A 19,898-nucleotide genomic window follows, 5' to 3' on the forward strand; every position below is an offset into this window, starting at 1 on the left:
ATGAAACATTAAATCTCTTTTAAATTGTGAATTGCATAAAATATATTTTAAAGTAATTTTATAAAATATGTTTTATGAATTTACAAAGTTTTAAGTCACTTAAATGTACACTGAGCTGACCTCGGATAGTTAATTGTTGAAGTGTTCAACAGCTCTTTATTTTCTAAACTTTATTACAAACAATTTTGAATTTTTCTTACGCACTTGTTTTTTTACTCCTTCAAGAAAGATTCTTCGAAGAACTTTTACAGAAGCAATTTCTTGGTTGTTAATTTTTTAGCAAAACAATTGAACCGTATGTCAGGAACGTCTTATCTTAGGAATAAAATATTCTTCGCAATAAATTCGTAATTTTACAAACTGTTTCACGACTGTATTTTATATTTACGGTTACTTTACGATTTCTATATGTGAGACAATGCAGAAGAAAATCTCTCGAATAAGTGATAACTTGCTGACATTGGAGACTTGCGCGACATTTTGCCAGCGGTTTACATCGTCTAATAAGAATTTAAATCGAGAATAAGAATACGAGCGGTAATGGGAAAAGTCCATATGCTTTGTTCTGTTGGACAGTATTAAAAGATAACGCACCCTAACAATACCTGTATCTAGACGTCGTTATTAATGCAAGAACATTGTCGGCGGGGAGACGCCTCAACAGTTCTGAACAGAAGACATGCTATATTTTATTATTGTCGAATGAAGATTTACTGTTATTCTAGACACGACGATAAAAATATGGATTTATTGCCGGTGAACTTTTACGTTCTTCGTTTCTGCGGTGTATGGAAAGAACATAAAGATGGCAACTTGATAGTACGCTTCGTCAGCTTCTGTTACAGGTACACTAATTATAAGTCACGTCAAAAGAATGATCTGGTAATTTTGTCAAAAACATTTTACCGTTGAAATCATTGTTAATTAAATGCTAAACATTTTTGTGCATGTAACGCACGCTCTACGTTTCTTTTATGCGCATAATTTTGTTAGGTATACAATCGCTGCTATAATATATCACTTTACGATATCCGAGATAGTCGAGCTTGTACGTATGAGAAACGACGTGGAGGATTTAACGGAAGGTCTGTTCCTCATGTTGACTTACGTGAGTTTGTGCCTAAAGTATTTCAACATTTTGGCGCGACAGTGCGAATTACGCGCCTTGCTTGATTGTTTTCGCGCTGAGCTGTGTCAGCCAAAAGATTCAACGGAGGAATCAATACTGAGACAATACGATTTCAAAGGTACTTTTAACATTCCTGAAGGGGACATTAAGGAAAACATTTAGGAATTTCAGTTGGAACATAAAATATTTTGTTAAAAAAATAATACGCTTGCAAATATAAAGAAATATTTATACGCGCTTATAAGAAAAGGGTTTAGCAGCGATAGTTAGCTGCGTGGCAAGTTTAATTAATTATTATATGACATCAAAAGTATTTGTTAAGAAGATTAATTTTATTTGCTCGAATAGCCTCGTTAGATTTGCGAATTATGTTGTTCCGATAACAATTTTACTTAATTTCTTCTTTGTTTAATTTTCCTAGTAGCACAATATATTGGCGCAATATTGGGAAATAATGTAAATCTAGTATTCTCAATATTGGTCCGATATTGTAACACGGACGCCTTCTCTTATTTAGCTAATATTGTATTAATATTAGACCAGTATTCTTATTACATTGTCAAATATTGGCCAATGCACTTCCAAATAAATCTAATATTATATAATAATCATAGTGCAATATTTACATTTATTTCATGGCCAATATTGCTTTTACGTTGGACAATATCAGCCGAGGCATTTCTAATATAACCAACATTATACCAATATTTAGCCAACGTTCAGCCAATGCACTGTGCTACGTGGGTTAGTTTATTCTTACACCTACATTCTACCAGCGAGAATTTTGTTGCAAAATCAAAGCGCAGCACAGATGAACCGTTTTGTTTCAACAAGTTAATGTATAAACAAATCTACCAAGCAAAATTTTTTTACCTTGCTGCAACAGCTAAATTATTTTTCTCTGCTTGCTGGTAGTCTTGTGTCTTCGACTAAATTACTTACGCTAAAAGATTGCTGGCAAACTAATTACCTTAGAGAATAAATGTAATTGTAACCGCCCCTACGTCTCATAGAACCTAATTATTTTGCAAACTTCACTCTGCCGTGATGTATTGTGAACGAAGCTAAGAGGATCGCCTGTGCCTTCATGCTCATCTCGCAAATGACGGGTTTAATGGTCCTCATAGTACCTCTGATGGGTCAGGACCCAAGGCAGCTGCCGTTGAAGATGTACGTACCGTACTCCATGGCGGAGTTCCTTCCCTACTTGTTGACCTACCTCGAGCAAGTTGCAGCCATATTTTACGGGGTGTTACTGAACGTCGCCCTTGACTCCCTCGTTTACGGTCTCATTATTCAAACCTGCGGGCAGATCGAGCTCTTGTGCTATCGATTGTCGGAGACGTTCCGATTTCTTCAGGAGACCAACCAAGAGAAGAAACACGACGCTGTCGAGAAGTTTGCCATCGCGCAATGCGTGAGGCACCACGTTTCGGTGCACAACATCGCGTACAGGATACAATCGCTGTTTATGTGGATTATCGCCATTTTGTTCTTCTTCAGTCTTATCACTCTCTGCAGCAGTATTTATCAGATGTCCAATGTATGAAAATCAGTGTGAAACGTGACTCAATAGAATTGGTGTGTTGCTAACGTAAACGATGTTGCTCTTATTGCAGAAGGAGCTCTTCGGCGTTGAATTCTTCGCTTTCGTGCTGTACTTAGGTTCAATGTTGTTTCAAGTGTTCTCATACTGCTGGTACGGGAACGAGCTCGACTTAAAGGTACCGCGGATATTGAACTGCCGGACTACTTCACTTTTGAACGAGATTCCACGTCGTATCGTCAAATTAAATCTTTTCTCGTTCAGATTAAAAGTATCGCGCGTGCTATTTATGCCAGTAATTGGACGGTAATATCGGTCAAGCAACGCCAGAGCTTGTCGTTTGTAATGATGATCAGTCAGAGAGGAAGAATGATTTCATTCTATGGAGTGTGCACGTTGATTCTTAGCACTTTCACGTGGGTGAGTATGTTAAAGGGTAATATACGGGTTGGCTCACTTAACAATACACCTATTATCTTCCGAACGGATCATCAATGATATTGAGATGAGGTCTTTGCTGACAATGAGATAAACTGGATAAAGGGGCTACTGACTCACCGATTTGCAGTTCTTTATGGAACTTTTATTTGCAGAGATTCGGGCTTTCACTTTAATTTTTTAAATGAACCTATACGTGTTTTTATGTAATATATCAAAGTTAGTTGAAAGACAAAGATATAACGCATGTTACGTCTAAACGAATAATTGTCGACGTTGATAAGTTTGGACACTTCGCTACGTGTCTGCCACCGCGCTCAGAAGGTCGCGTGGATGAGATCTGAGTCTATCGACTCAGATCATCAAGGTAAGACGCAGTAATAGTTACACTGCGCAGTTAAGTAGATAATCTATGTTCGTCGTCAGTGGGTTTTAGATTTGCAACGCAAATCATAAAAGAGATACGGAATGTACACCAATTATGAGAAACTGGACGTTCTCTTATTTATGGCGAGTGTACGGAGGGGATGCAAAAAGGGCTGTGGAGTTGTACGTCGGAAAATACCTGTCTCGTCGACAGAGATCATCACAGGTAATAAGATCGGCAACTTTTTCAAGTTCTTATGTTACAAGAACCAAAACAAGACCCCAAAGAGCTGCGTGCTGATGAAAAATATGATGCAAAATAGAAGTTCTATCTCTCGAAAATTTTTGGAGGGAAAATACTGACCTGGAGTAAATATCTACTCCAAAAACCTTAGAAAGATTCGCGTAAACTTACGGGGGAAATAGCCGCAAACGTGTAGGCGTATTGACGGAGTAATTTACCTTGACGATTCGAGTCACGGACTAGACTTCCAATTTAAGCGAAATCGTGACGCATTCGACCCCTCAGGGGACGTGGCGAAATACTTAAACTTACCAACGCTATTTTTGCGACAATTATTTAGACAAATGCGACAAACGTTGTATCTTTGTATTTGGTCTTTTAACCGACTTTGATGTGCCACATAAAAAATATAATATATGATCCATTTCAAAAGTCAAAGTGGAAATCGGAATCTCTGAAAAATTCTAAAGAAAACTGCAACTCGACAAATCAGTAGCCTTTTCGTTTAATTTATCTCGGTAGAAATAGCATCTCAATATCTTTAACGGTGCAGGTAACAGGTGTCAACTTAAGTAAATTACACTGTATAATAAAAAAGTGTGAAGACTTTCGATAAATATATATAATTTTTTTAATGAGTGATATAATAAAACGTTGTATATACAAAAATATTGTATTAAATTAATATTCTTTGTGCAGATCTTAAAGACATCCTACTCTGCTTTTAACTTGCTGCAGCAAGCTTCGATTTAACATCTTCGTGTCTATTCGTCAACAACCGTATTATCATTTTAATTAAATTAACGTTTGATGTATTTTCATGCTATAGTTATCTTTATTTTTAAATTTTATAGATATTTTTGTATCTATACAGAAGCTCTTGTACAAATTATTCTCCAGTTCTCGTGTCCTGTGTTTTATGACACGAATGAAATCAAAGTTCCCGTTGAATATTTCTTTGCAAAATAATTAAAAACGACGTGAAAATCCCAAAATATACTTGTCGTTTACTCTGCGCGTCCGCAGATTCATTATCCTTTCAAACAACAAAATTTCCAACTGCTCGCGTTAGTTTTCCTGACAGGCGAGCGACGTTGGCGAAAGAACCTGTCGCGCACGTCAATAGTAATAATATTGTAATATTCTTCACTCTCAGTATTTCCTCGTACATGCGGTACCGCATACATTACACGAGTTTATAATTTAAGAAATGACCGGTTGTGTCATCGCAGACGTCTGATGAACGTATGAAAATGAATACAGGGACAAGGAGAAAACGTAGAGCGGAGAAAGAAAATCAGCAGATTTTCCCGCTGTTCGACAACATTAAATGTTAAAGAACGCTTAGGGCGTTGCAGCGATAACATTACTAATTCACGAGAACGGACGTTGACAATGTATAGAAAGTCTCATTATATCTTTCTCACAAGCTCCATACTTTCAAAGCATAGCGAGGCATGACAAGAGGGAGACCATCCACCGGCGCGGTCGTCACGGAATTATGGATATATTGCCATTGAATTTCCGGGTTCTTTGGTTCTGCGGTGCATGGAGCGAGGCAAAAGATAACAATTTTTTCATTCGTTTCATAAGTTTGTGCTACAGGTACGATATCGCATGGTATTTTTTTTTGTTCTATCTTTATCTTGCCTCATTACAGATACAAATCTATTATGTATATTACATAATCGAGTCTGCGCAGCTAATTTCTATCTTTTCGTTCATCATGTTCTTGGGAAATTAATTTGTTAATGAGATTCTTATTGCTAGAATCATTTTGCGACTATATGTCTCAATATTAAACACGAAAGAAGTGCAATCTGACTACATTGTCTGATTGAAAGTCTGTTTTTATTTAACCTCTGCTTAGGAATCAATGCATTTTGGTTCATTTAAGAATCACGATCAAACATTGTGAGATATTGCTAAAGATGTAATTAAAATCATTAAGACATTACACGCAATACAGATACAATAAGACCATCCTTGGAAAATTGATTTGTTAATGAGATTCTTATTGCTAAAATTATTTATTGCTAAAACTATATATTGGCTGATAGAAAATCTATTTTTACTTAACTTCTACTTAGGAATCAATGCATTTTGTTTTATTTAAGAATCACAATCAAATATTGTGGCATTTCTACTTAACTGAGATGTAATTAAAATCATTATGACATTACATTCAACACAAATACAATAAGCACGAACTTTCAGGTATGCTATTGTTACGTTAATATACGAGTTTACGATATCGGAAGTAATCGAGCTTATAAGGACGCACGACGATATAGAAGATATAACTGAAGGGCTCTTTTTAGCGTTAACTTATATAGCTTTATGCTTTAAATACGGAAACTTCTTAGCGCGACAAGACGAAGTGTCAATGTTGCTGGATTGTTTTCGAAGTAAAACGTGTCAGCCACGGAATACCGAGGAAAAGATGATACTCCTTAAGTACGATCGCAAAGGTATTCAGTAATTGTCATTCTGACGAAATTATTGCAAACATAACGAACTTTAATAATTTGAATAATTCTTAAAGTTGATATGTACAAGTTACTGACAGTAAAAATTTTTAACATACCTTTACTTTAGCAATAAAATTATCATTTGGATATATGTGTAGTAACACAATGTCAATCTTAAATGTGCTAATCAATTAAAAATACGTTAAAGTAAAATCCGAAATTTCTCCACACGTTCCAACGACATTTGTGATATAAGACTACGAAGACTTCGTATTTCCTATTCTTCTCTTTGCTCTACCTTTTCTGAGAATTAGAGGAAAGTCCTCTGTCATGAGGTAGACTTAAGTAGGTTTTCAAATCATCATCAAAATTTTATCACAAATCTTTATTCACAACGATTACACGATCTAACAATGAATTGTTTGCTGAACAAATTCCACGATGAGACCAATAGACGACGCTTATTAATTCAGCAAAAACCGTGCTATCTCATATCAGGTGCTTATCTCTTAATAGGGGTCTTTCCTCTATACACTCAACTGTGTACAAACTCGAACAAAAATTTTAATATCTATAGTGTAGGAAAACTGATAACAGACACAACTGACAATTTTAATTAGAGACAATTCATTGTGATATTTTTCGCAATAAATTGTCTCCAAAATTGCCAGCTGTGTCGGCTATCAACGTTTCTATGGTGACAAGTTTTTATTCTTTCAATATTTATACCCTGGCCGAGGTGATATTTTTTCGCAATAAACTTAGAATAGAATATTTAGACACTACCAACCCTGTCACGGCTCTGAGTCCTTTAAATTCTTTGAAATTTGTGATTAACACATACGAGCCATACTAATTTATTCAATATTTACGTTTCTCGCAGCCAAGTGGTGCGTCAGAATTTTCATGAGTATATCCCAGGCCACTTGCGTGGCTCTTATACTCGCGCCCATCGTGGGACCCCAGAAGAGCGACAGGCCTCTACCGTTCAAAACGTACCTGCCGTACTCGATATCCGGCCTATATCCGTATCTAGCGACCTACCTTCAGCACGTAGGCGCAATATTTTACGGCGTGCTGCTGAACGTCTCGTTCGACTCCCTCGTCTACGGCTTCACCCTCCGCGTCTGCGGGCAGATCGAGCTGTTGTGCTACCGTCTGTCGAAGATCTTCAAGGATCATTCCGGGCAATATCGAAACGATTCGGGCAAGGGCACGATGATCGACGAGTGCGTGAGACATCACTTATACGTACACGAGATCGTGCGCAGGATACAGTCGTTATTTGTGTGGACCGTGGCGATTTTATTCGTTTTCAGCATGGTCACCCTGTGCACCAGTATTTTCCAAATGTCCAAGGTCGCGTAAACTGAATCCCTACGATTAACTCCTTGTGATTACAATCGGCACCGCAAAGATTCTTCTATTGCAAATATTTCTTTGTGCAGCTGACAATCGTTGATCAAAGAAAGCGTCGCTGCCACTGAATATCTAATTTGCACCGCGTGTCACGGCACCGCATAAATATACTGAATTCAGTTTTCCCCGCAGACGAGTATTCTCAGCGTCGGATTTCTCTCGTTGACTCTGTACCTCGGCAGCATGCTGTTTCAAGTGTTCTTCTACTGCTGGTACGGAAACGAGCTGCAACTGAAGGTGAGATTGAAAATTAATGATAACTCATTAAATTAAAGCCGGAACGACGGAACGTGATTAGTGTCAATGTGATTCGTGAAATTAAGATCAGCTCTCTTGATTTACCATACGGATTCACTGACACAATTATCACTTGAAAAGGACCAACCCAGTGAGAAATGATTCGTCGACATCGACACCGTCAAATTGACGTCGATTCGACATCATTTCGACATCGATCGACGAATCATTTCTCACTGGGAAAAGCCATGGTCGAAATGTTGTGAGTTTGAATATTAAAATTTGTCAGACGTGGTCAATTAATCTTATGAAGTTTAGAATGTTTATTTCAATATTAGAATATTAAGTTTTGTATTTATGGAATTTTTACCAGGCTTTTATTAAAACTAAGTTTTAGTCCATTTTACTTCATTTACAGCATAAAACGAACCAATTCATGGAGTAAAATGAACCAACAAGTGAATTAATTTAAAATAGAAACTTTATATTATACACAGAATTAAGATATAATATAATAATAATTAATATTAATAAAAATCTCACAATCATTTCTTATCTTTTTATTTCATAATTATATTTTTTATTGTTACAAAAAATTAGAGTTTCTTAAAAATAAAAAGCTGTGATTGATCAGGATATTATTCATTTATTTACGATATAATTATACATCATACAAAAATGCATATTTAAATAATTCATTTTACTCCAAACCCAACTGTTCTTACTCAATATTGACAACTTTAAGATTTTACTTTCATTTTTATTTACATTTAGATATAACTTATAACGAAATGTTACCATGTCCAAAAAAAAGAAGAAATGGAAATGTTAATGTATTACGATTTGTAAATTCAATTATTTAAAACACATTGCAAAATTGGACTATTTAGAATACAAGGTCTTCTTCGAGAAATTTGACGGTTGATCAAATGAATATACATATCTACGATTAAGGCTGCGGTCAAACTGCAGCTACAAATACTTCGAAGTACTTTTCTTTTCGTTTCTATCAATGAAGATAAACGTAGAAAAGAAACGCATCGAAGCATTTGTAGCGACAGCTTGACCGCAGCCTCAGACGGTAAGATGCAACTGTTGGATAATTAAAAATGTTGAGAAAAATTAATTTTATAACCAACATTTGTTAACAAAATCTTTATACTCTTGGACCATTTTATCCGTTGGTCCGTCTTACCCCTACAATGTAAACTGTATAACTTTTCCGTATGTAATATAAAATCATAAAACGCGTTACTTTTTGTATGTCTTTATAATTTTATGTCGAATATTATAGATCACCTGAAATAGGTTTATCGTGAGTAGATAAAGACATTTTTACTGTGTGTATGTGTGTGTGTAGAGTAAGGGCATCGGTGACGCCATTTATTCGAGCGACTGGACACTTGCTACGACGAAAGACCGGAGAAGTCTACTATTTGTGATGGCTATCAGTCAAAAGGGATTGAAACTGTCTTCTTACGGAATTTTCAGCTTGGCTCTCGACACTTTCACTTGGGTAAGTTTGCGATAACAATGCGTGCTTTGTGCATATCTGGCCTAGCGATAATAACAAAATAACACGTGACGATCATTTCCTTTATAGATTTTGAAAACATCCTATTCTGCCTTTAACGTTTTACAACAGACATCTATGTGACTACACTTGAATTATTGAACTATATAGAAGGAATGAATTGTATAAAATTAGTATTTTTTTATCCATTTTTAGATACACATAAAACTCTTTAAAGTAGAATCGTCTCTAAATTATTGGTAATTGTTTATCAACCAGTGACAATCTTCTACATGACAAAGAACAGTATTAAATATTAAAATATCTAGACGGTTTTTATTATCTGTACTATTATTATAAAGAGAGAAAGAGTTTGTAGCCTGGTTTCTTTGTTCGCTATCTTCTTAGAAACCATTTTCTCGATTTAATTCAAATTTTAACTGATATTTCTATAGCCTCTTGGGATTGATACAGGCTATACAGGGTGTCGGATTCGATTTGGACGACTCCAAAGATTATAGTAGATTGGGTCGAGCTGAGAAGAAAAGTTATATACCATTTTACAAAATTCGTAATTATTATCGCGTAATTAAGAAAAACGTCTGAGCCAATAAGTGCACGGAGGAGCTGAAGGCCGGACTCGGCAGACATGCAAAATGGTGTATTATTCTCCTACCACCAGAAAAACTTTTTCGGCGCGGTGTCATATGTCGCGCGTTCGCTCGCTGCGCGCCGTTCGCCCGCTCACCGCTCCCCGCTCGCCCCCGTCTCTCATCGATCGATGCGTGACTCCACCTCTCGCTATCGGACCTTGAGAGATGTCAACAAATACACCATTTTGCATGTCTGCCAACTATAATCTTTGGAGTCGTCCAAATCGAATCCGACACCCTGTATATTATCATCTTAGCGCAATTGAGGATTGCGCATGCGACACACATGAATCTTAGCAATAATAACAATGTTAAAATATAAGAAAAAGATGAGAGATACATGTAAAGTTTTATGACTTATCGCGCCAGTGTGCTTATTCGCTATGTGAATGCTGCATGGAGAAAATTATCTTTGAACCCCGAAAATCATGCAATCGTGGGACAACGTGGCATTTTGAAGAATTTTATGAGGGTTTGAAATTTTACCATACATGTACTAATAAAGTATATGCTATACTTACAATTAGTATAATTACTAGTGTATTTTGAAGAATTTTATGAGAGTTTCTTGCAATTTTACCATACATTCTACTATGTAATTATATTTGTTAGCATGCATTTTATTAGAATGTATTGTAAAATTTCAACAAACTCTCACAAAATTCTTCGAAAAGCCATGTTTTCCAACGATTACATGATTTTTAGGACAAATTTTAAGAAAAAATCCTCTGCGTGTGGCCATATTTTATTTATTGTGACCATGTGTATGTATACCTTTTCATGAAACATCCATAACATTATTTAATGCTGCACAATAGAAATTGTTATGTCGGTGCTATTGAATTATTCATACGTCGACATATGCTAAAGAAAGAAGAGAGAATCGAGAAACTCTATAAGAGAAGAAAGAAATAATAAAGGCGAATAGTAAAAAAACAACAAGATAACTCATTAAGATTAATAAATGCAATCCAAAAAATTCGTTTCGCATAATTAATTGGTACGATTGATTTAATTATCATGCATACATTACTAGAACTCAACTTCGACGTTTCACGCCGTTTATCGACACAAGCGATTTTTTAATTAAATAATAAATCAAAATATTCGCGACAGTTTATTAAGGCAGTGGAGTGTTTCCTCTTTTAATATTGTAATTGATTTGGGACTATATTGTTTTTTTTTGGGGGGGGGGGGAATTATGCAAAGGAAGAAGAATGAATAAAAGTCTATATTCCTTGTTTCTTCTCGAAAGTATTTCCATATATGGCGATATACCTGCAACAGATTTTACGCAATAATATTAACATTTTCTTCAACTCGCCTTGTTTCGCGAATCAACTTTCAGACGAATCGAATTAATATGTTACCGATTAAAAAAACTATTAAACTAGATTGATATTCACTTTCACAGAGCAGAGATATCGCACGTTACTTGTTTTAAGGATTTGCCACGAGTCTCGCGAAACGCAACTCCTTGAAACTCATTGTGATAAACAACCAGAGAAAGGATCAAGTTTCTTTCACTATGGAATATTTGCATCGCCTCTGAACACTTGGGCGAGCGAACTCGGAAAATATATTCACGTGTGGGTAAAAGCTTACAAGATGAAACTGATTTTAATAAGACAAAGCATGCTGAATTTACCGTCGTTGTTGCAATGTAAATATTCGTATCGATACCAAAAGATCAAATTGATTTAAACTGATTGAAATTAATTGATATAAAGAATTATGTTAAAATACTTAATGCAAATCCAATTTTGTTTTCTCACATTGTCAGCTCGTACTCGGCTTTAAATCTTTCGTGGCAAATGTTGAATTAATAGACACTGTGCGTATTATAAACTGTTTAAAAGCTACTTTGTACGATACAGTCCGATATTCTATATAAAGTGCGAGATATTCTGAAAAAACCCACCTTTATGATATTAACTTGGATATTACATTTTTTAGTAATTATTTGTTACAAAAAAACTAAAAGACACGCACACGCGCGACGCTATTTTATCGGTTAATCGGTAATTAATTCGCATTGAAAAATGTTGTACAATTCTTCGAGCATTTCGCGAGAACTTCTTATCTTTTCACTTCCAGCCTACGCAGTTTATTATTCACGTAGCGCGCTATACCTCTCGCCGGTTCAATACTATTTTCTATATCCCCATTTTCTTGCGGACATTTAATATTACACGACAGAAGAGTTGCTCAACAAATTCCTATTTTGCGAGACACGCAACGGTCGTATGTTAACGGCGCACAGTATGAAACGAAGTATACGCGATGTTGAAACGGGGCAGCTCTCCGATAAGAAACCGCGGCGACCCGATCGTATTAAAGTTTAACGTGCGCTTGACAACGTTGCACGGCATTACTAATGCAATTCTTAATGGCGGAATGTTATCGGAAATTTTACTACCCCGATAGAGAGAGAGAGAAAAACAAGAACCTGTGCATTATTAAAAGAACGAAGGAGATTTCACGGACGGAAACGGAACGAGAACGAAGCCGGCAATTACAGGAGGATGATACGAAGATATGGACATTCTACCGATAAACTTTAAAGCTCTACGCTTTTGCGGCGCATGGAAAGAGCGGCAGGACGACAACATGTGCGTTGGATTTTTGCGCCTTTGTTACAGGTATGTCGTGCACACAAAGCAGTTATAGAAGAAAGTCCTCTATTATGGGATAGGCTCCTAATATGAGACAGCGTTTCTGCTAAATTAATAGATATCTGTTGATTCCACCATGAATCTTTTGCTCTTGGAGCGAAGTCTGTTCAGTGGAAAATGGACTGTTGAATCGTGCAATGTCGTTGCGGAAAAGGAATTGTGATTAAATTTGGACGTTGAAAATCTACTATCTCGTATTAGAAATCCTATCTCATAATAGAGGACTTTACTAAAATACACAGCAAAACTTGTCTTTTCCTCGTCCACCTGTTCGTCCATTATTTAAAGCGGCGGTGTATCCGCAGGTACGCGATTTTTCTCTTGATATACGAGTTTACGATATCCGACGTGATAGAGGTGATTCGCACGCGCGACCACGTGCAGGAGCTGACCGAAGGGCTCTTCTTAGGCTTGACTTACTTAACGCTGTGCGTCAAGTACGCGAATTTTCTGCTGCGGGAGAACGAGCTGTCGGATTTGTTGGATTGCCTGCGCGTGAAGATGTGCCAGCCGAGAAATTCCACGGAGAAGCTGATAATGGAAGAGCACAGTCGCAGAGGTGCGCACGGTAATTCGCAAATACGCCTGCCGTTTGACGTAAATGTTACGTATCGCGAAATACAAATGTGTCACGTGACGTGTGCCAAAGATCATTAATAATCAAGACACTCGACAGAAACTCCGTAAATAATCACCTGTCCAAATACGTCATCACTTTTTGTTAATTGGATATTGCTGTATCCTGCGTTGCAAGTCGATACACTTTTTGGCATTTATCGTTCGGTTGATTAATTGCTTAATAGTTAGTTAATTATGCCGACAGTTATATAATTAAATATTATGCGGCTTTGACAAGCTCTGCGTGGCGTGACATAACATTTCGTGAAGAAACATACCCATACAGCACGGAAAGTTAAAATAATGTTGCCGGAACGTTGCAGTGTTGAACGTTGAAGTATAAATATCTTTTCTACATTGAATCTAGATTAATGTTTGTACATAAATTTTTTATGTTGCTACAACGTTAAAACAAACTTGAACAAATTATTATTTTTTCACACTCAAATTTTGCAACATCTTTTCAACGTTGAATCTACATTTCGTAACATTGATGCAATATTGCAATGTTGTAATGGAACGTTTCTGAGTCTGTTGATTCAACATTTGTGTGCTGTATGGGATAGAAAGTCGGTTAACCCAGTGAGAAATGATGTCGAAGCGATGTCAAATGGACACCGTCAAATTGTCGTCAATTTGACATCGATCGACGGGTCGCTTCTCGCTGGGAAATGGCTGTCAGCTGTGACTGACGTTTACTGGAAGTCAAATCTTTGTAATACAGCTAAGTGGAGCACTATCTCGTTCATGACGATATCGTACGCGACCGTGTTAGGCTTCGTCGTCACCCCAGCTATAGAACTGCTCAAGGGAGGCGAGCGCGTGCTGCCGTTGAAGACATACATCCCGTACTCCGTGTCAAATCTGCTTCCATATCTAGCTACTTATCTGCAGCAATTTCTGGCGCTGTTCTACGCAGTGATGCTCAACGTTTCCTTCGACTGTCTCGTTTACGGCTTGATGATTCAAGCTTGCGCACAGATCGAGCTGATGTGCTGCCGATTGACGGACGGGTTGAGGGGCGCCGGCGACGTCGCTTCCGGACGGAAGCCAGATACGAACGCCTCGATCGTCGAATGCGTCAAGCATCATTTGCTCGTGAACGGTTTGGTAAAGAAGATACGCGCGCTGTTCATATGGACGGTGATGATCTTCTTCTTCTTCAGTCTGCTCATCGTGTGCACCAGTATCTTCATTCTGTCGAAGGTATCGCAAAAGAGACGTTTCCATATGTCCTCGGCCGTGCGACGTGTATTTATTTCTTGCAGAAGAAACTGCTCAGCTTTGAGTTTCTTTCGATATTCTTGTACCTGAGTGGTATGCTGCTTCAACTGTTCTATTATTGCTGGTACGGAAACGAGCTTGAGTTGAAGGTAAATAAGCGTAATGTTGAAATTGACACGGGCAAAACTTGGTATTTGCCAGAAAGCATTTAGATGTAGAAGCAGAAAGTTTACAAAATTTTATGAAGGTACAGCCTGCGATTGAGAAGAGTTAATGTCTCCCCTGAAAACCAAGTCTGTCGAAAGCAGATCTTACCAAGTTCCTGCTATAAATTTTACAAGTTGTCGGATTTGTTGGATTCTGTGTGCCAGCCGAAAAATTTCCACGGAAAAATAAACTTTACCATACATTTGACTAGTAAAATACTTGGTAGAATTTCAAGAAATTCATAAAGTTGTTCAAAATGCCATGTTGTCCCACGATTACGTGATTTTCAGGGACACTACAAAGCGTGCTAATCAGTCAGCAGACGACAGCAAAGTTGAACAGATCTTATACTGATGTAACTTGATGGCAAATTGGTTGCTAACACACGTTTCGATGAAATCTGCTGCCAATCTGCCTACACACTGCTGTTTTTTTTACAGGGTTCGTGTAAAACTGTACTACGTTGGCTAACGGCTTGCTTTCTTTCGCAGAGTAAAGGCATCGCGGCCGCTATTTATTCCAGTGACTGGACAATGGTGACACCGCGAGAGCGTAGATTGCTGATGTTTATTATGATAACCAGTCAAAAAGGAATAATGTTCTCCTATCACGGAGTATTCGCGTTATCTCTTAACACTTTTACTTTGGTAAGTAAATAAAACTAGTAAGTAAGTGAGACTAGTACATACATCTTGTGTATTACGTGATTCGTGTTCGAGGTGTAAAAGTTAGTCCGACAATTATCTATGCGTTGTAGTTATGGCAGAAGCCAATTGCGCAAATTAGCATAAATATAAATAGAATATGTCTCTTAGACACTTCGCTGTGATGCAATACCTTATTTCCGTAGATTTGCAGGACTTCTTACTCGGCTTACAATCTTCTACAGCGAGCGTCGAATTAATGAATTGTTATACTGTACATAATGAAAAAAATAACATTTATTTTGTCGTGTAGTTCTTATATCTCATTGTACAAAACGCAAGATACGGCGAATTTTTTCCAAGAGTCGTATTACAAAAGCAGGGCTTCTTCGTAACAAACGTAATATCCATTGGACGCATATTACAAATATAGCGGTGAATCGTCAGATGCATTAAACAAGACAACACCCTCTTAAAGATGCCTTTTAGACACGCATTGCTATCTGGGAACGCAATGAGGTAGTGGCGATTCGTATGGAATTCCGATAAGAATTCTATAAGACAAAATGCTGTTCCATAAAATTGATGCACAGTTTCGGCGGTACTTGTTTCCCTAAAAACGTGGCAGAACACAAGACGCTCCAAGATAAAACTATTGTCTATGAAACGTTCTAAGAATATCTTAACGGATTGCTTATGGCACCGTACTGTCGTTCTGTCGACAATATCCTTTCATCTTCGCGCTGACTTGCCTCTTTTCGCATACCAATGATACGAAGAGGAACGAGGTGCTTTTTGCGTTTGTTCCGATCCGTCGTTTTTAGGCCGATTGGGCCAGTTTGCCTACGAAGGCGTCCCATTTGACCTGCCACTGGCACAGCGCCTGCCGCTTCTCTTGTTTATTCATGCTGCTGTAAATCAACGAGTTCATCGCCAGCTGCTTGAGGCTCCTGAGATCTGAGGTGGCGCTCATTATACCCATGAAGGCCTCGTAGAAGTCGTAGCTCAGTCCCTTGGCACCCCAGAGCCCGGGATCGTCGTTGGAGACCACCACGGGCGAGCCCGACGCGAACAAACTGGCCGCGGGATGATTCCGCATGTCCTCCACGAGACCGAGAACCTGGTTCGAGATAGGGCAGACCTCCACCGCGACTCCTAACTGCTGCGCGAACTTCCATAGGAGCGGGTGCTTCGTTAGCGCGTATCTGAAGAAGCAACGCGAAATGCAGACCATTAAATCAATCTGTACGCTATCTCAGCTGTTCTGGACGTATCTTAGGTAAATTCCTTGATCTACCTACTACAATTGATTGTACTAAATTTGGGGATAAAAATCTAAGATAAATCTAGATAAGGGAAAGTCACAAATCGTTGTTTGCATCTGATTACCTCTCGATTATATTTTATCGATGTTTTAATTCGGATCTTCAATTCACCTCTTTCCAAGTGTTTGCTTTACTTACCCGTGACCGATGCGTTTGGTGTTGAGCAAGAAAGCGTCGAAGAGATTCATGTCGGTGGACGCTCCGTTCCAGTTCGTTTCGCCGGCGTGGAAGAAGTACTTGACGTTCGGGTCAACGGCGTTCAGTTTGTCGGCAAATTCGGTGAGGGGCTTTCCCTTGTCCTCCTGGCCAACCAGGTCGAAACCGGCCACCAAATCCGGATAGAGTTGCCTTATCTGCGTCAACGTCTTCAGGTAGTAGTCCATTTTTTCGTCGTCGACGCCACGTTGCGGCGCGTATATGATCTTGGCGCCAACGAAGTCGGGGTAATCCTTCTTAAACCTGTCGTGTCCATTTATTACGTTATCTCATTCAAAATAGTTCCTGGCGCAGCCGCGGAATATCGCGAGACCATCAGCTGCCGAAATAGGAAAACTAGTTGCGACATTTACTTACTACTTTGCTGACTTGAAGCTATAAAAGAAGATAATTTAAAGAGAGGAAGTATCTTGCCTATTAATAACGTCCTTGTGGATCTTCAGCATCTCCAACGGCCCACACGTCTTGCCGTCGAGCTCATATATCGACGATAACGTGGCTCGTATCTCCGCGTACATCACGTTGTCCTCGTAGAGCTCCAGGAGGCTGCGATAGAAGAGGTCTTCGTAGACGGGTCGGTACGACACGATCAGCCTCATGAACTTGAAGATGCTGTTGAACTTCTCCCAAGCCTTGTCGACCGTGGTGTAGACGCTTTTCGGGTTTTCCACGACCATGGTCAGAGACTGCCTGATCTTCTCGTTAATAGCGTCGGCCCGGGCTGGGTCTTGCCGTACCTCGCTCAGTAACTGCCAGTCACAATCGTCGCTGGTCGTGTTGAAGAACTTGAGCTGCAAGTCGTTCTCCTCGCACACGTACAGATTTGCGCGATAGGTGAGGTTGTAGAGCCGATAGTCCAACGAGGCGATGGCGGACTCGTGAGCGTGGAGGACGGCGCCCTTGGGCATGTCGCGCAGGATCCTGAACACCTCGGACTTCTCGATCTTCGGTATCACTTCCATGAAGTTGCGCGACGGCAAGAAGCTGTCGCCGGTAATGAAACCTGCGGAAATGCGAGGGCCTCGTAAACCAAGCGTTGAAAAGTGGAATTACGCGAAGTCGTAAACTTTGAGTCTCCTTCCGTGATATTCATTTCTCCATTGGCGCTGCTCGAGTTTGTACTTTCAAGCAGGTGGTCTTCTCGTAACACCTAGCGCGGTTTTTCGGCAAACATTACGCCGAAGTGGTTACGTCCGACAAATAATCTGTCATGTCCGTCGAGAGAGCGGATATTCTAACGCGTTCTCACGCTATGAATGGTTCACGGTTTCGTGCACAATCATTGATAACGCACGGTTACAAAAGCGTTAATCTGAAATATGAGTAAGTTGCTCAGAACGCACTGAGTACACTTCTCGGTAAAGGTACTTGAAGGGATTATCGTAATCATCTGAGGTAACGTAAATCTTCGAAAACCAAGCGAAAAGAATGCAGTAAAGTCTTGGATAGCTACTCTCTAAAAGTCAATCACTGGATTATTGCTGAAAACAGTGAATAGTCACTGATTTACAGTTACAAGTGTACCACTGCGTTTTTCAGTGGCATATTTATACACGGATAGAATCTTCTCTTAAAATTTACCCTGAAAATCATGTAGTCGTGGGACAATACGGCATTTCCAGGAATTTGGTGAGAGTTTTTTGAAACTTTACCGTACATTTTACTTTTATTTATTTTTTTATTAATTATATTTTTTATTTTTAATTATTTTTAATATTATATATTTATTAATTATACTTAAAATACATTTTACTGGTAAAAGTAAATGCTGTAAAATCAGTGACCATTCATTGTTTTCGGTCCACTGATTGACTTTTAGAGATTAGATTAATACAACGAAGTTGACTCGACAATGAATAATATTGAATAAAAATTCTGTTGGATCCTTGAATTGCGAAATTTGCACGGATCCGTTCTATAAGAGAAGAGAAAAGTATCCACGCTAAGCTCTTCGTCGAATTTATTAAATCGCGGGCAAGACAACCGCGGTCAGCCGCGAGTCGAACGTTGTTGAACGCGCGAACTAGCGATAGTAAGTGAAAGGATTCAAACCATCGTAGATCTCTCGCCTTTTGGCCCTCATTAGGACATTATTGGCCTTCGTCTCGACGGGACTGAGTTGCAGTTTGCCACCCAGGGACTGTTGTTTCTCATCCGCCAGCAGTCGCTGTCGCTTAAACCAGTACATGTTCACCGTCGGGAGCCCAGGCCCCCGTTTCGATAGGGTGACGTAGTTGGGGTGCACATAGGTCGCCTGGCCGCAGATCAAGATCGCCAAAGTGAACAAGACTACCCTGGCCATGGTCGTGGAGAATCTACCGCCACGATCTATCGTCGAGTTTTGGCCCGGCGAGACACCTCGTTGAAAAATCGTGCGCGGCCCGTGATCGATAGATCCGTGGGATGTGATCGTCGCGGCTGCTCGATCTTCACTGAGTGACTCTTACCACCGTGATCACCATTATAGATAAACGTGGAGGAACGTGTGCACGAGCGTGACCAGTAAACTCGTTGGCACCGTTGACCACCTGAGTCGACGACCAGTGACACATGTGTCTATTGATCCTCCGTATAAATCAGGTGTGACAGAATTTTAAACATATTGGGCGATTTGCGCATCGCAGTGTAAAATTATTCGAGTCGTAATTAATGAAATTTCGCACCTGCATGTATGACGCGCTGATATTACGCACAAAGTGAATGCTTCGTATATCATAAATATTAAAGAAGAGAAAGACCATTCGTTTCTCTCGCTGCAGATTCAGGTTCTGAAATTTCCAGAGTGATCTGGAATCGTTTATTTTCCATCGGAAGGCGAACTTAAAACTGTCAACGGAGGATGCATCTAAAATCAATGGGACACCTGTCCAAGAATAAAAGATCACGTGCTAGTGTCAGATTTTATTACTTTTGGAATTAAAGAAAGCTGCAAGCTTATAAATGTGATTCGATATACACTTTTTGTTATATTTC

At 38.9% G+C, this 19,898-nt stretch overlaps 3 protein-coding genes across 5 annotated transcripts; 2 read left to right on the plus strand and 1 right to left on the minus strand.

The window, feature by feature from the left end:
• The first annotated feature begins 410 nt into the window (after positions 1 to 410).
• Positions 411 to 9,838, plus strand: LOC105569299. The gene is made up of 12 exons (XM_012025655.1): positions 411 to 845; positions 994 to 1,247; positions 2,194 to 2,672; positions 2,749 to 2,853; positions 2,940 to 3,095; positions 4,423 to 4,460; positions 5,122 to 5,328; positions 5,941 to 6,194; positions 7,078 to 7,553; positions 7,746 to 7,850; positions 9,211 to 9,366; positions 9,454 to 9,838. The coding sequence occupies exons 1-12, from the start codon at positions 628 to 630 to the stop codon at positions 9,505 to 9,507; spliced, it is 2,502 nt and encodes an 833-aa protein (XP_011881045.1). The 5' UTR covers positions 411 to 627; the 3' UTR covers positions 9,508 to 9,838.
• Positions 9,839 to 12,452: 2,614 nt separating this feature from the next.
• LOC105569176 lies at positions 12,453 to 15,684 on the plus strand. Of its 3 annotated transcripts, none has more exons than XM_012025385.1 (6): positions 12,454 to 12,658; positions 12,997 to 13,259; positions 14,034 to 14,515; positions 14,578 to 14,682; positions 15,232 to 15,387; positions 15,591 to 15,684. In XM_012025385.1, exons 1-6 carry the CDS (start codon positions 12,555 to 12,557, stop codon positions 15,642 to 15,644), a joined length of 1,164 nt encoding a protein of 387 aa, XP_011880775.1. In that variant the 5' UTR covers positions 12,454 to 12,554; the 3' UTR covers positions 15,645 to 15,684. The 3 variants fall into 3 exon arrangements, with proteins under 3 accessions (XP_011880777.1, XP_011880775.1, XP_011880776.1); XM_012025386.1 differs by having other exon boundaries at positions 12,455 to 12,658; positions 12,997 to 13,250; XM_012025387.1 differs by lacking the exon at positions 14,578 to 14,682 and having other exon boundaries at positions 12,453 to 12,658.
• A 73-nt stretch (positions 15,685 to 15,757) lies between these two features.
• On the minus strand, positions 15,758 to 19,898 carry LOC105569175 (adenosine deaminase CECR1-like). The gene is made up of 4 exons (XM_012025384.1): positions 18,978 to 19,898; positions 17,340 to 17,928; positions 16,848 to 17,168; positions 15,758 to 16,589 (listed from the first exon to the last, which is right to left on the minus strand). Exons 1-4 carry the CDS (start codon positions 19,225 to 19,227, stop codon positions 16,205 to 16,207), a joined length of 1,545 nt encoding a protein of 514 aa, XP_011880774.1. The 5' UTR covers positions 19,228 to 19,898; the 3' UTR covers positions 15,758 to 16,204.

The sequence above is a fragment of the Vollenhovia emeryi genome, unplaced genomic scaffold (assembly GCF_000949405.1).
Source record: "Vollenhovia emeryi isolate VEMERY1.0 unplaced genomic scaffold, V.emery_V1.0 DF939125.1, whole genome shotgun sequence".
In the NCBI taxonomy this organism is placed as follows: Eukaryota; Metazoa; Arthropoda; class Insecta; order Hymenoptera; family Formicidae; genus Vollenhovia; species Vollenhovia emeryi.

Excerpts from the sequence above, each read along its gene's own strand:
- LOC105569299 (XM_012025655.1), top strand. The coding sequence starts at position 628 with ATGCAAGAACATTGTCGGCGGGGAGACGCCTCAACAGTTCTGAACAGA. Across the intron at positions 846-993 it reads TTCGTCAGCTTCTGTTACAG|GTATACAATCGCTGCTATAA; the intron begins GTACACTAATTA and ends TAATTTTGTTAG. Across the intron at positions 9,367-9,453 it reads CTCTCGACACTTTCACTTGG|ATTTTGAAAACATCCTATTC; the intron begins GTAAGTTTGCGA and ends TTTCCTTTATAG.
- LOC105569176 (XM_012025385.1), top strand. The coding sequence starts at position 12,555 with ATGGACATTCTACCGATAAACTTTAAAGCTCTACGCTTTTGCGGCGCA. Across the intron at positions 14,516-14,577 it reads GTATCTTCATTCTGTCGAAG|AAGAAACTGCTCAGCTTTGA; the intron begins GTATCGCAAAAG and ends TATTTCTTGCAG. Across the intron at positions 15,388-15,590 it reads CTCTTAACACTTTTACTTTG|ATTTGCAGGACTTCTTACTC; the intron begins GTAAGTAAATAA and ends TTATTTCCGTAG.
- LOC105569175 (XM_012025384.1), bottom strand. The coding sequence starts at position 19,227 with ATGGCCAGGGTAGTCTTGTTCACTTTGGCGATCTTGATCTGCGGCCAG. Across the intron at positions 17,169-17,339 it reads CACAAGGACGTTATTAATAG|GTTTAAGAAGGATTACCCCG; the intron begins GCAAGATACTTC and ends TGGACACGACAG. Across the intron at positions 16,590-16,847 it reads ACCAAACGCATCGGTCACGG|ATACGCGCTAACGAAGCACC; the intron begins GTAAGTAAAGCA and ends TTGCTTCTTCAG.